The sequence below is a fragment of the Anabas testudineus genome, chromosome 7 (genome assembly GCF_900324465.2).
Source record: "Anabas testudineus chromosome 7, fAnaTes1.2, whole genome shotgun sequence".
Taxonomy (NCBI): Eukaryota; Metazoa; Chordata; class Actinopteri; order Anabantiformes; family Anabantidae; genus Anabas; species Anabas testudineus.
The window spans coordinates 18,586,295-18,600,882 of NC_046616.1; the positions used below are offsets into that span (position 1 = coordinate 18,586,295).

At 42.2% G+C, this 14,588-nt stretch overlaps 1 protein-coding gene across 2 annotated transcripts in view; it reads right to left on the reverse strand.

The window, feature by feature from the left end:
* scube3 (signal peptide, CUB domain, EGF-like 3) overlaps positions 1-13,439 on the reverse strand; it is a 63,193-nt gene extending 49,754 nt beyond the window's left edge. For both annotated transcript variants that reach the window (XM_026369007.1, XM_026369006.1), the window contains exon 1: positions 13,051-13,439. In XM_026369007.1, the coding sequence (XP_026224792.1) occupies positions 13,051-13,150 (100 nt within the window). In that variant the 5' untranslated portion in view covers positions 13,151-13,439. The remainder of the gene's footprint in view (positions 1-13,050) is intronic.
* Between the last annotated feature and the right edge of the window lie 1,149 nt (positions 13,440-14,588).

The following is a 14,588-nucleotide window of genomic DNA, read 5'->3' on the forward strand; positions in this document are numbered from 1 at the left end:
TGCTGCCAGCGGCAGACATTACAGCTGAATGACTGGGAAATCAACATTAAGAGACAATGCTGGTGACAAACGTGGACGAAACCAACACATGGTGATTTAAAGCCAAAATGAGCAGCCTGAGCTAGAGCTAGCATGAGACCTGCTCAAGACTCAACCCACTAACAATAAAATTAATTGCATTAATTTACACATGACGTGACGTAATGACCTCAGCACTCTGTGCACTTTAGCTTTCCTGCAAAGTTTATATTAAGTTATTTAGCAATGCAAGAACTCCCCGAGCTCGGTGCTGATTTATAGTATGTGAGAACAATAAGAATTCTGCTCAGGATCAGCCCAGCCCTGTCTTCCAGGATCACAGCGAGAGAGGTCGAATGAGGAAGTGTTTTTCAATAGAGACGATATTAATCACCACAAAATATCTGTTTTACTGCCAGGTTCTCTTGGTGCCATGTCTGTGTGGTAATTTGTATTCATCATGACAGAAACTCAAAGAATCCCTCTTTTCATCTTGTTATTAATGTTCCCGTGTGGAGCATCAGTTCGCTTAATCTTCCCGCAAGGTTGCCACACTTTTACTTTGAGACACATACAAACAAACACACAATCTCAGGCTCACCCACTTGTTAAACAGTCAGAAACTGTAAATCCAATTCAGAGAGGGAGAACATAACACAGGGACTGAAAGGTTAACCCAATATCTTTTTAACATAGGAGAAATTAAAGGCTACATATAAACATATAGAAACATTAATAATGCATAAGAAAACTGAGAATTATCTCTCAGGCAAATGTTCATCCAACTCATTTGGATGATACTGGGCTTTATGCATCTCTAATTTTAAGTAAATAACTGTAATGTTATGATGCATAATAACTTCAGTGAAGCTTTTAATGATGGCTGAGAGCAGCTTGCAGAGCATCGAGGGTTTTAAAATAAACAAAACTGCCTCTATGTTTGGGAAAACCACCTAAACCAGTGTAATTATGTAACTAACCCCTGCAAAACCTGCACCCTGCTCAAAAATGTCCATCCAACCAGTCTGTGAAAGCTGGCAAACCTGCAACAGAGCTGCTTCTTCATGCACACTGTATATTACATAGAACGTTTCACTTCTGTGTGATGCCACAAAGAGACCAGTAAATTGTGATGAACACATGGCGCTCCAGTATTGTATTTGGTGTGAGCTCCACAAAATGAAATAAATACAAACTAAACTAAGTTCTGGCTCCAAAACTACAATCATCCATGTCTGTCAAAGAATTGTTTAAAGAAAATCCGACCATAAAAATTACTGGGGACGTTTCCAATGAACACACGAACAACAAAAGCTGAATGTGTTGGTCCCAAACTGTTTTTGCCATGGAAATAAACATGTCAGACTCAATACATCCTTCAGTCCAGAAGACGCTCCTTGAGAACAAAATATGTTAAGTAATGCCTCCCTGGTAATTGACTCATGTCCAAGATGAACAAATTGTGTTTTTCATTGAGAGTTTTTTTTTTCCTTTTGTGTTGAGGGATCACAGTTGTTGGGAACAAGTTAAGGCAGAAGAAGATGAAGTCGGTGCTTCGAGACAAGGATGAATACACTGAGTGAAAACAACAAAAACCAAAGAAGAAAGAGCTGTTGGGCAATGCTCAGATGTTTAAACAGTTTCCTCGAGGGAATGTGTCATTTTAAATACGGCTGCTGCTGTAGCTCTCCTCTGGTTTATGCACTTGAGCATATTAAAGCCACAAATAGCTTGAGTCTGTCCTTAAACCCACTGACATTCTCAGAATAGTAAATTCAATGATTTTTGTTTGATGAAACCAGGTTGTAAAATAATAAAATATGTTTTCTCTCTCCCTAAATCAACTCCCTTGGTGCTCTATTGTACGCTCGCTAAAACTTGCTGTGTGTTCAAATGTTTGAAGGGTGGAGGGAGAAAGGTTGCAGGGCTAGGTGTGGAAATAAATGGGATTTGTTATAATTGGATTCAATTTGCCAGATAAAACATCCTTGTATCCTTGGAGGTGGTGATTAGGAAAGTTACTCTGAAAAGCCATTAGTCCATTTATACCAAACCAGTCCCCACATGTAAGTCAGAGCTGCTGTAAGGGCCTTTGGCTGTGGAGGTGAGACCTTGTCAGAGGTGCTTTTCCTCCCTGATTTATGGGAAGGCCCGGGATAAGCAGTGTATTTAGCTGGGCCGGCTAGAGGGTGTGTTAGCAGGAATTAGACTCAGTAGGGAGAGTGCGAGTGTGTGGGAGAACTGTAGGGCCGAAGGTGTGTAGTTCAAACATAGGGTAATGTTTACTTTGAGTGCTGAGACCCTCACTGTTTGCTTTGCCCCAACCCTCCCCACCTCCAACCCATCACCTTTCCTTCAGATACAGAAATAGACTAAGTGGAGCTGGGACACCCATAGGTGTAGTCTTACTTGCACTGCCTGCTGCTAGCTCCCAAACAATAGTCACAAATACGAATCAAGTGATGCATTCATTCAGTCGGAGTGATAAAGTAAATGAAACAGCGCTGTCCTGATAGAACGGCACAGCACAACAAAACAAAATTCTTTATATTCATGAGCTACTTGCAGCAAAGGACAGAGAGCGATGGGTTCAAGTCCATAAAAAAGGTGTTCTTCGGATCAGTGTTTGTCATCCTGTGTATAATTACAAAGGAACAAGTATTGTAATTACCCATCTTAGAACCACTCTTACACTATACTTAGGGTTGTGGTTGAGCAGGATGGGGTTAAGGTCAGGATAATTACTTTAGGTACAGAGCAGTAGAGTCAAAATTCTGTACTATACAAACACATTTGTTGTAAATGGTCCATATGATGATGCTCATAAACAACTTCTGTTTGTTGTAAAGCCAAGCAACAGGTTTGGTCCAATTTCCTCTGTATGACCTTGGGTTCAGTCAAATTACTGCAAGCAAATCCTGTCCAGCACTAAATGTGTCTGTATTGTACAACATATGTTACCCACTTTGCTTAGACTTCTCTCTGTCTCCCACATCAGAATATCCTGAATTTTTAAACATGCAAATACTGTTTATTTCAAAAGTTAAACTGCTGGACACAATTTTCACTGCACATGCACCGAAAACTGCAATTTTCCATATCATGTTTTTGTTGCATGCTGGACCACGGTACGACTCGCTTCCAAACACGTGTCACAAAATAATTCCTGTACAAAACATATCAAGAACTATTCAGATGGAGACAAACTCTCTTTTTCTTTTTTCAGAAAATGAAAGTAAAAACAGCTTTCTAGTGTCAACATGTCACACATACATGACTCTGCACAGTGAAGCTCCAGCATCCACGAGAAGCATCAATATGTAAAGCACATTTCAGAGTGGAGGGGGACTTTACCTACATTCAGCCATAATGCTACATGTCGATTTCTTTTGTGTGTGTTGGTGTGTGTCTCGTGTATCAGAGCATAAGACTGACTAACCTCCCAAAAAAGTGGTTTCGATGAAATGCAGACATCAACATTAACACAGAATTTAGCATCTTATCCCCCCCTCCGGCCCAGATCCCCTTCAACTAATGAAGGGACACACTGTTGGCTGTCCAGCACGGCTCTAAAAAGCTGTGAATAAAAATATCAACTGCTTCCATTCGGGATATTTACACTCATCCTTCACACACTCCGAATGTTTAGGAATCATGACCACTGACTGATACTGTGCTTTCAAGAACTGTGATCACAACTTCAAAACCCCCAGGTCCCTCCCTGCTTATGTCCACTAACCATGAAGCCTCAGATTAATCTGAGGGCGACAGCAAAATGAACAGGAACATGCAGGCTGAGTTTGAGGAGAGCAACGTCTTGTTAACATGACGAAAGACATTAACTGTGTTGATGTCTTTTCCTCGTTTATACCTACTCGCTATTTCCTTTTTATTACGTCCACTCAGTATCCCTTATACTACACATGTGTACCTGTTGGAGCCACATTAATACTGCTTCTAATCAGGGAGGTAACTGTCAAAAAGGTGAAAACAAATGACTAGATGAAGGCAATTTGTCATATTAAAGTAATCTTTGAGGAGTTTTTGACAGAAAGTCTGTTTTACAAATTAAAGCCACACTGTCTGAAAAGGGGTGTCATTTAGAATTCAAGATGCTGTTGTACTGAACTATGGGATTATGTAGGATTCAGTGTTTATGAGACTGAAAGTATTGGAACAGTGAGGCCAGTTCATTTATTTTTAATAAAGATTCATGTGAGCAAAAGTAGTGAAACGTGTGGAATAAAAATAGATTAAAGTGAATAAGTTTAAGTTCTGCTGCTGCCATCATGTGTTACATCATCAATGAAGATTAATGAGCCTGTCCCAGAAGAAGCCGTGCAGCCCAAGCCATGACATGACTGTGCTTCACAGATGAGCTTTGTATGTTTGGGGTCATGAGCAGATTCGTTTTTTCTCCAAACATTCAATTTTCCATCACTTTGGTAAAGCTTCATCTTTGACTCATCAGTCCAGTAAAACTTGTTGAAGCTCATTTAGGTACTTATTGGCCATTTCCAGCCTGGCCTTCCTGTTCTTCTTGCTAATGAGTGGTTTGCATCTTCTGGAGTCGCCTTTGTACTTTCGTTCATGAAGCAGATTGTGACACCTTCACTCCTGCCCTCTGGAGGTTGTCACTGATGTCACTAGCAGTTGTTTTAGGGTTTTTTCTTTACAGCTCTCACAATGTTTCTGTTCTGAACTGCTGTTGTTTTCCTCAGTCATCATTTGTTCCAGTACTTTCTTTATTATTAAGGACTTTCCAAATGGTTGTACAGGCTACGGCTAATGTTTGTGCAATGACTCTGATTGATTTTCCATCTTCTCTCAGCTTTTGGAAGCTTTTTTTTTTTAGTCCGCCAATAGACAGCTGTCTGGTTTTAATGTTAACTATAAATGCAGTCTGAACAGGCAAAACCTAAATCTGAAACTGAGCGTAGACATTCAGTTTTATTTATTGTCTCAATAATCAACGTATTAGGACACACCTGAACAACAAAACAGAACAAAACAGTCACATGTTCCAATACTTCTGATCACATGAAAAATGGGTGGGTTCAAACAAAAGGTGCACAAACAACTTACCAGATAGAAAGTTGTTTATCGAATCCACATGTAGGTAAAATGAAAGTGAAATGAAAGCTGAAGTGTTGTAAACATTTTTGAGGGGAGTGTAGCGTCTCTTCGACTTTATCAATTGAACTAAATTTTACATTTGTCATTTTGGTGGACAGCAGATTTTGTACAACTTAAAACATTTTGCTCAGCTTCATCAGTTCCAAATAATGGCCTAACTTTCTATTGTCTCACTACACAGGCACTACTATACAGTAAAACTGATGTGTGGGATTTGGGATGTCCCTATTACAACAGATTGATTAAAACAACCCTGATCTTTGTATCCGCTTCTTCTATCTGTTAACGCCTTCGTGAACATTTAATATGGTCTTTTCAACAAAACAGATGCCGACAGTGACGAGCCAAGAGGCTGCACAGTAAAGAGCAAGAGTCATGTCATTTATAAAACATCTCGAGGAAGCTCAAGCGCTGCGAATAAATAATAACCATTCGCTTAGATTTTGATCATAGACCAAGCATCTGGTTCTGGCCTTTCCTTTAGCATGTGTGGCCTTAATAGACTATGACTCACAGACCTCCGGACCACCTCCAAAAGGAAAACACTTATTACAGCAATTAAGTGAATCATAGAGTAATACTAAGAGAGCACAGAGAGTGACTGACATGACACACTCGACAGTAAGTAAGAGTACATACCAAACCGAATAATTGAGCATAACTTGTTTCCCATTAGTAGCTGAAGTGACAAGAAAATCATTTGTATCTTTCAAGAGATTTTTTCCCCTTCTTGTCCTTCACTGTTAATGACTTCTTGGCCTCGTGCAGCATATTTTATATGTGGGAAGGGTGGCACTTAGTCCAGCTGTATACCTTATATTTATACAACCAGAGCTAACTGACATGACACTCTCCCCTCTGCACACAGCAATTACATTCATTGGTGGTTGCTTTAGCCAGATACAGTACCAACTATAAAGATGGCAATGTAGCAATTACAGCACAAGTGTGATATTTTTAGTTGTTTCCTGCCAAACTGAGGTATAAAGTGAATGGTTCTCTGTGTAAGCTGTGAAGCAGGCATTAACTACTAAAGCTCAGGGCAGACTGGATATATGTTTCAGTTAAATGCTGAGAGACAGCACGACTACTTGCACGCAAACATTGCAAACAGAAAAAACAGAATACAGATAATTAACCGGTGAGATTATTTCCGGTGATCTGCACTCGGCCACTAGATTTTCAAATATTTTGACTGTGTGTGAATCAGAGTCAAACGAGTTTTTATTCTCTCAGAGGTAGTAGAAATACACAAACTCAAGTAAAGGTTTATTAATTTTCTAATTATAACCTACAGTAAAGTAAAAGGAGAATGCTCCGAAATGTTTTACCTAAATACAGCAATTGAGTTTGAGGTTACTCACCATCTATTCTTTTCTATGAGTCTTTTCAGATTCATATTTTTCATTTATAGATTTTTGTTTTATACACTCAGCAGTGCAAACCCATAATATTTCTATCATGTACAGTATGACCAAAAAAGGATGCTATTAAGTGTGCTATGATCGATATGATATTACAATATTGGTATTATTTCTGCTGAAAACTGCAGTAGATTACATGCAGTTATAGTGCAGTAAACATTCTTCTGTAGTCACTATACAAACTGTCACCCTGTTGCATATTTTTATTCAAAACTTGGGTTGGGTTGCTGCAGCACTATGTCATGCCTGGTCTTGAAGCAAGCTTGAATAATTCTATAAATAATACCGTGTTGACACTTTTTGCAATTAAAAAGAAAAGAGATGAAAATGCTCAGACAAATGTTCCTACTCTCCTTGAACATTATGCATCTTGATCGTGTGGATGGTGTTAAATTTCTAATTCTATTTACCCCCTGTGTGACTTCTACAGAAATTATTCACTATGAATCATCTTAAATAAAAGAAATAAAAAAAAGTGTACCAAAGAGTATCTTTGGTTTTTGGACCAAACAAGACATTTGAGGGTATTTTTCGCTATTCACTGACCTTTTAAAGAACAAATAATATATATAATAGTCAGTAGATTTAATATCAAAATCAATAAAGACAATCAGTCGCAACCCTTAATGTCTATGATGTATGATTATAATGAGTTGAAACAGAAGTATGAGCTATTACAGTCTGCAATAAGTATATATCTGAACTTCAACAGGGGTGATTAAATGCTGCACAGGGTCACACAGTTTTTCCCATGCCTCCGTCCACTGAGGAAGTCTCAAATTCATCAGTGAAGTCATCTCTCTTTCTGCCCAAAATGCAACAGCCAGAACCCACCAAATAAATAACTGGGCTTTTTTCATCTGGATTCCTTGATGTATTGGGTTGGATTTTTCCATTACTAAGCAGAATAAGAGCATTTCCTTTCACTTCCAGCAGTCTCTAAAGCTGGCGCTCACCATCAGGAATGTAAACACACACAGTCTGTAAACAACGCTCTCTCTGACCCCCAACCCCCTCCGACAACGCTGACCACTGCAGACCAGCCTAATGATGTCCCTCACTGACCCCCCCCAAACTCTCAAAGAGAGACGCAGCCCTATTATTCAGCCAAAAGGTCACAGGACAGAGCGGGGAAGAGACCAAGAGAGGAGGAAGCATGTTGTAGAGTCAGCCACAAGCCTAAGAAAGTACAGACACTGAGACAGTCCCATTGATATCTTTTCCTCAATCACAGTGTCCCTAATCAGTGAGTAATGGAACAGAAAAACAAATGTGGACTCTGTGGTGGAGGGGGGTGAGAGGATTAATGATCTAAGACCTCTGCAGATGGCCAAGGGACAGCACTGAGGTTCCACAGCAAGCCATCAGTACTTGTAAAGGGGGCTCTGGAGGTGAGTCTAAGACTGTGGGGTCAGAGCGCCGTCAACACTGACTCTATCCTCCCCCGAAATCAACAGGGATGTTGTCAGCACAGCGCCGCATCTGCACAGAGAACAAAGGCCAGTGACAGGGTGCGAGGGAAAGAGAGCAGGAGATGGGAGCAGGAGAGAGAGTTTTCTCATTTGAACCACAATGCCACAGTTGGGAGAAGCATCACAAGCCTTATTTGGAACATATTGTTCCGATTAAAGCCTTGATAAATGAACAAGCTCCAATCAAGCTCTGCAGTCCTTTCTCCTGAGTGTGAGGGCTTAAATGTTCTTTCTTAAAAGTTTGGGCAATTTAAACTACATTTTTTTTTACCTCTCCTCCGCACCTGAAATCTCCAGATTTGTCAGCCCTGCAACCGTTCCAAATGAGGTGACAAATAGTGGTCACAGGGGCCTCGCTAGCTGCTGATAAAGTGATTTCCTGTTGCATGGAGGGAGAAAAGGTTACATGACAGAGGGATCTCCACAGCTGATGGGCTCTCTGGGGAGCAACAGGGTATCTGCAGTGTCCACAGGTTCTGATTGTGCTTTGCTTTGATCCTCCCATTCATACTGCATTCAAAATATTTAGGACAGTGTAGAAAATGCACTTATTTGCTTTGCATTACAGAGGTAGATGACAAGAGGGACAACATGTTGCATTTTGCTGTTAAATGCAAAGCATCAGTCAGCTGCTGGTTAGCTTAGCTTAGCATAAAGACTGGAAACAGCTAGTGTGGCTCCGTCCAGAGGTAACAACAGTAAAACTCACTACCTCATTTGTGTTTAATCCGTGCAAAAAAAAAAACAAAGTGTTAATGTATTTCTCGGCTCTGAGCTGTTTCCAAGCAACAAGCAGACACCCCGGGAAGATAGTGGATTAATCAAACTAAATATTATGTGTTAATTAGTGATGTATGGTGCTGCTATACTGTTATACTGTGACAGAGCCAGGATAGGCGTTCCCATTGTTTCAGTATTTGAGCTAAAATAAGATAGTCATGCCTTTTAAGTGTGGCATCAAAAGTTAATCCTGGATCCTGCACCAGAGTGAAATGGTAACTTCTCCTCCGTGTACAAAGAAAACTATTTTCTAAATATTCAGGTCTTGTTAAGACAAAATGACCGGGGGAAAAGAGATTGATTAAATGTTAATCATTTGGTAACTGCAGTTATCGAAATTCTTGTTTAGAGGCCTTGAGCGGAGAAGTCCGATTTCTTCAGGGCAACATTTCTGACACCATCTGAAAATATCTTTTACATCTTGTACAGCTCCAGAGGCGAGCATGAAAGTGAGCAATGTACAAGAAGCAGACCCGCTGAATCGCCTTGGGTTACATCTTGCAGTAGGCCAGGCAGCTGCAACTTTACATGGTGCTCGAGCTGCTCGTCTGCCCTGAAACTAAACTGAAATATTTGTACCAAGCTGCATATTGACCACACTGAAGGTACTGAATACAAATTAAAAAAAACTAGCCACAATAAACCTGAACCCCTCCCTGTTTTTAAAGGATCTTCCATCTACACTGGACCCTCATTCTGCAAAGTGAAAGTACTTCTGCCTGCTAAGTGCAATCATTAATATCGAGTCTAATATTACTCAGTGCAGTTGCACACGTTCACTTGTCCTCACAACACACCCGCAGATCAAAGTCGTCTCTTGGTGAGTCATTCTGCTCTTGGACAAAATTGTTATCAAGCGTTTTCACCACTCAAGTAATGCCAAGATAATAATTCCTCTGCTCTCTCGGCTGCTCTGTAACAACATGTACAGTGATACTGGAGCGCCACTTGTCAGACAGATGCTTTCTGAGTGTGTCTGCCGAGTGGTAAAGTGAAGCTGGATTGATCTCCTCCACCCACTCATCCGCAAATGACCAAGGGCTACCTCGAGGCTCAACCTGCCTCAGTCACTCTGATCATAACGAGAACACTGCTATCTGACACTGGATGCCAGCTGCAGAGGGAAAAGACTGACTGAAACAAACTCAGCTCTTCACAGGAGAGTACTTTCTGTTTGAATAAAAAAAAAAAAAAGGTTAGGAGTAGTTTAATTGGGCTTGAATATTGAGTAACAGACAGGATGAATTAAAAGGTGACATGCCATTCTGGTCAGTAAGTGTTTCAAAGCACAATGTCCTGATCTGTAACGTCCTTATCTTCTCAAAGTCACAAAGCATCCTGACAAGGAGAGAAAAGGACTTTGTTTTCCCAGCTGACCTGAATACATCTTCCATTTGCCGGCTGTTAAAAATTACTTTGCCAAAAAATTGTGCTCCAGTACCTTGGCAGGCAAATGGGGACTTTTGCGTCTGCTTGTTTTAAGGCACATCCAGTCTCAGAGGGGATAAGTGTAACAGCTCAACAAATAGCATGGCAGGAGCTTGTCGTGGGCTCAGGGGTAGTGCAGAAACCACACAGTCTGAGAAAGAAGAGCGAAGGTGGGGAAAGATTAATGCCAAAGTGGTGTCAAAATGTTCAACCCAGATGACTAGACATGCTCAGGGAAGACCGTGGCGCAGTCAGTCAGTCTGTCTGTCTTTTGCGCCCCCCCCTCCTTCTTTCTGCTAACACTTCCAATAAACTGCAAATGCTCAGGGAAGTTCAAGGCCAAAGGGATAAGCAGAAATAAAAGCCCTATTTAAAAGGTCTTTTTTTATGTGGCTTTGTATACAGTTTCAAAGATTTGCCATAATTACCACAGATACTGTCCATGCACTCTCTTGTTGTGCCAATTATGCACAATTATACACCGACACATGCATGCTCACACAGAGCTGCTGCATATCCAGCCGACTAACAGCAACTAACGAAACTGGGGTGGACAGAACTGGAGAAAGTGGTGAAGGGGGCGAAAGGGAGCTGTGCACATTGTGTTTGTTGCAAAAATAAAAATAGCACGCCGGCTAGCAGAAAGTTTTCTGACACAGTGAGAGTAGTGCAGTCGACAGAGTGAAGCAGGGCTACTTCATTTAGTGCAAAAGGAAAGGAAGCGAGGACAAAGCAAACAAAGCAAGAGTTGGGTGAAAAAGGAAAGGAGTGAGTGAGTGTTGGGGGTCGGCGGGTGGGTGGCAAAGGGGATTTCTTCGGCCCTTCCACCTCCAGTGGAGAATCAGGCAACATCTCTAGGTAAGCCTCCCTACCACTTGGGTGTCTTACTGCCAAGACCGCTCGGTTCCCACAGTGTGTCTGGGCCTGGGTTTGGCCTTCCTCCCTGCTCAGGCAGCCCTGTGTCTTTAGACCCCGAGGTCCCGGAGCAGAGGTTACACCAACAGAGCCAGCTACAGCAGCATGTCAGCCCCACACCAACCGTTGCCTTGGTGCTGCTACATTAGCGAAGGTCTCCTGACTCTGTTCGAGGGAAAAGTGATTTGCCATGACGTCTATGGCTCCCCTCTCTCCTTCTCCTTCTCCTCGCTTGTTGCTGCTCCACGCTCACTGAGAAACCTCCTCCCTCACTATCTGCCTCTTCACCCTTAATCTCTCCTGCTTCCCCGGTCTCATTTTTCCCCCCTTTCTTTGTCATTCTGTCCGCCACATCCTCAAATCTTCCCTCCCTCATTCCACTGCTCATTCACTCTTTTTTCCTAGAGTACTGACTGATGCCTGAGACACAGTGCCATGATTAAACTGACACTGATGAAAGACAAAGACTCTTGTCGGCAACATCTGCGTTGAATAAATATTGGCCTGACAAATTGTGCATTTTTCCTCATTGTTAATCTCTCCAATTCTGCATTTTTCTAAATTGCTCCCAGCTTGCAGACTTGTCAGTGCCACAGAGTTGCCACCAACATCAAACACAATATTTATTTTCAGTTTGACACAAAATATGCTCGCAAATGACTTGAGGGCCAGATACAGATGATGTGTCAGTGCACAGCTGCTTGCCTTGCACCGATAAACAGGAACCGGAGAAGAAACCTATCAAGTGGTCGTCCTCGGCGTCTCACTCGCTGACCAACAAACAGGTGCATGCCATTACAGATCGACTCTCACACAGCAGCATTCCACACCACAAGGAAGTGTGTAATCGATGTTGTGGAAAATAAAGCAAGAAAAAAGTAGTTCTAATTGCAAAATGTAAATATTGAGTTTTCCCACAAGTGGGGGCAGACCACCCAGGATGCAAAATAGTCACCCACCCCCTTTCTCTTTTTGCCTTGTCGACCGCCCGAGAGATGTCTTTTTGTGTGTGCGAAACATCACCAACCACAATCAACACTCACACAGAACCCATGATGTGTCTTTGCATGCAGATGCTCCTGGCAGCTCTCACTCGGCGTTTGCATTGTGACAAAAATCAAGTCGTGGGACCACCTTCTCTGTGGGAGAAGCCGAGGGTCTAGCACCCTGTCTGTGCTGTTCCTGTAAAGTGCCAGCGTTTTGATTCAGCCTGCCCTTGTCTGGTGTGAATAATTTCTCCCCCCAGACTTGAGAACAAGAGGGCAGCACACTGGGCAGGACAGCACTGTAGCTGCAGTGTCTGACAGACAGAGACTCCTCCGTGTGTGTGTTACAGGTTGGTGTCAAATACTTGTCTGGACTGTGACAAATACCTCTTGGTAGTCTCACTACAATTACCTGCAGGGCTGGCTATGAAACATAACTGTTCACACTGCTGATGCTGTTTGAAGTTCAAAGACAAGTGCTTTAAATGTATCAGCAAACTCTCAGTGAAACTTTATTGAAGCCTCTTTGTGTCTCCTTTCTTTTGTCTTGGCCAACCTGCATGAACATAAAGAGCCGAGCATATGGACCAGAAAAAGAAGCGATAGACGCTGAACAGACAGGAGGAGCCTGCTCGGATTAAACTGGGAATACAGATTCATTGATAGATCAGAGACTTCACTTTTAACCTCCACATTTCAAAAATGCTCTGAGTCTCACTTAACACACATTGATCCAAGTTCCGTTAAATTAAACAATTGATCTCGCGTCACCTTCCCAAACGCGTCCAGAGCATTTATCAATCAATTACCCAACAGTCCCAACCAAACGAAATCTGTAAATTTCTCAGCCACTGTGAGGAAAATAAAAGCTCTGCTGGCGTGAAAACTTACCTTGAGTGGTTTTACTTCCTGATGCTGACTGTTGGACAAAGGCGACCAGGCAGAAACCTACAAATCCAAAGCTGGCGCGTATTAAAGCGTTCATATGCATGGTAACCTCCACTGTAGTTGAACACTAGCACTTTCTAAGAGCTACGATGCGCGAGAGCACATACGAGGGAGTGTGTGTGGTATAAAGGTCTCTTGTTATTCCCCCTGAGCACCCGCTGACAGGATACTGAGCGATCCTTTTTCCTCTTTACGCCTGCTTATTTGAGTTTCAAGTGTGCGCAGTTGAGGATGGCCCGACAGCGCGGAGCGGAGGAAGGCTTTTCTGTTATCATGTTTCGAGCCAGACCAATGTCAATTTAAGAAAGGAGGAAAGAGAGAGAGAGTGTGTGAGAGAGAGAGAGAGAGAGAGAGAGAGAGAGATGGAGTGCAGCGGCGGGGGCCATGAAAAGGGAGGAGAGAAGAAGAAGAAGACGCGTCCGCGCTGCGCTCCGGACGCCTCCGCTGATCCCTCTCTCACGGTTTCCTCGTTAGTTTCTGTAGGAATGCACACACACACACACACACACACACACACACACACATACACGTGGACTGTCGAGCCGGTGTCACCTGTGCAAAAAAGAGAATAAAGTGGCCCGTCACGCCGGCGTGGTAAAAGTAATGGCTGGAAAGGGGTGGGGTGGGGGGGACAAGAGAGTGGATGGATTTCTAAATGACTCCGATGGGAAAAGTAATAGCCTGGAGATTGCATTCTGTTCTCCAGGAATCTGTGTGAGACTCGGGTTCATCCTGTCCGAGTGAACCGACTGGTCGTGTCTGCAACAGGCTGCAGTGATCCCTGTTTTATCTCTCAGATGGAACATTAATGCTGTCATTAAATGGCCCCGTCAGCAATAAACGCTGTCACCTCTAATAAAAGTCGGATCAAGACACAAACATTAGCTGCAGGACGTTTAATCTAAAAGACTGTAAAATAAAAGTGGAGGTGAAAACAACATTCAAATCATTTATATCCTATCTGCCTGTAGCTGGAGCTAAAAGATCATCTGACATGTTCAAGCACCCAATTGTAAAACTTGAAAATCTACGGCTATTATTTCACACTTCAACTGCATGTCATTCTTATTCCAAGGTCAAGTGAAGGCTCCAAGCAGCTCCACATCCCTGTTATATAAAAACAAGCACACTGAGGTGGATGTGTGAAATAAAAAAGCCCTGTTGATGTGATTATGTTGAAGGAATAAACTTCACCAGCTGTTCAAATTAGAGATCAATCAAATCCTCAGGTATGAGAACTAACAGTCGGTAACTGTTTACAGGAACACTGATGAAAGCTTTATAATAGTCATCTGATATAGGCACCAAAAACAAAACAAAACAAAAAAAAAAAGCCTGGATACAAATGATATTTTTTGTCATCTGGTTCCAAAGCCATAACAACAACACATTATTCGTTCAGCACTACTGAGAATTGAGTTTTTCCCTGCACGAGAATCAGCTCCGCTGCAACGTTTCCATCCCTGATTTTTTGCACCTGG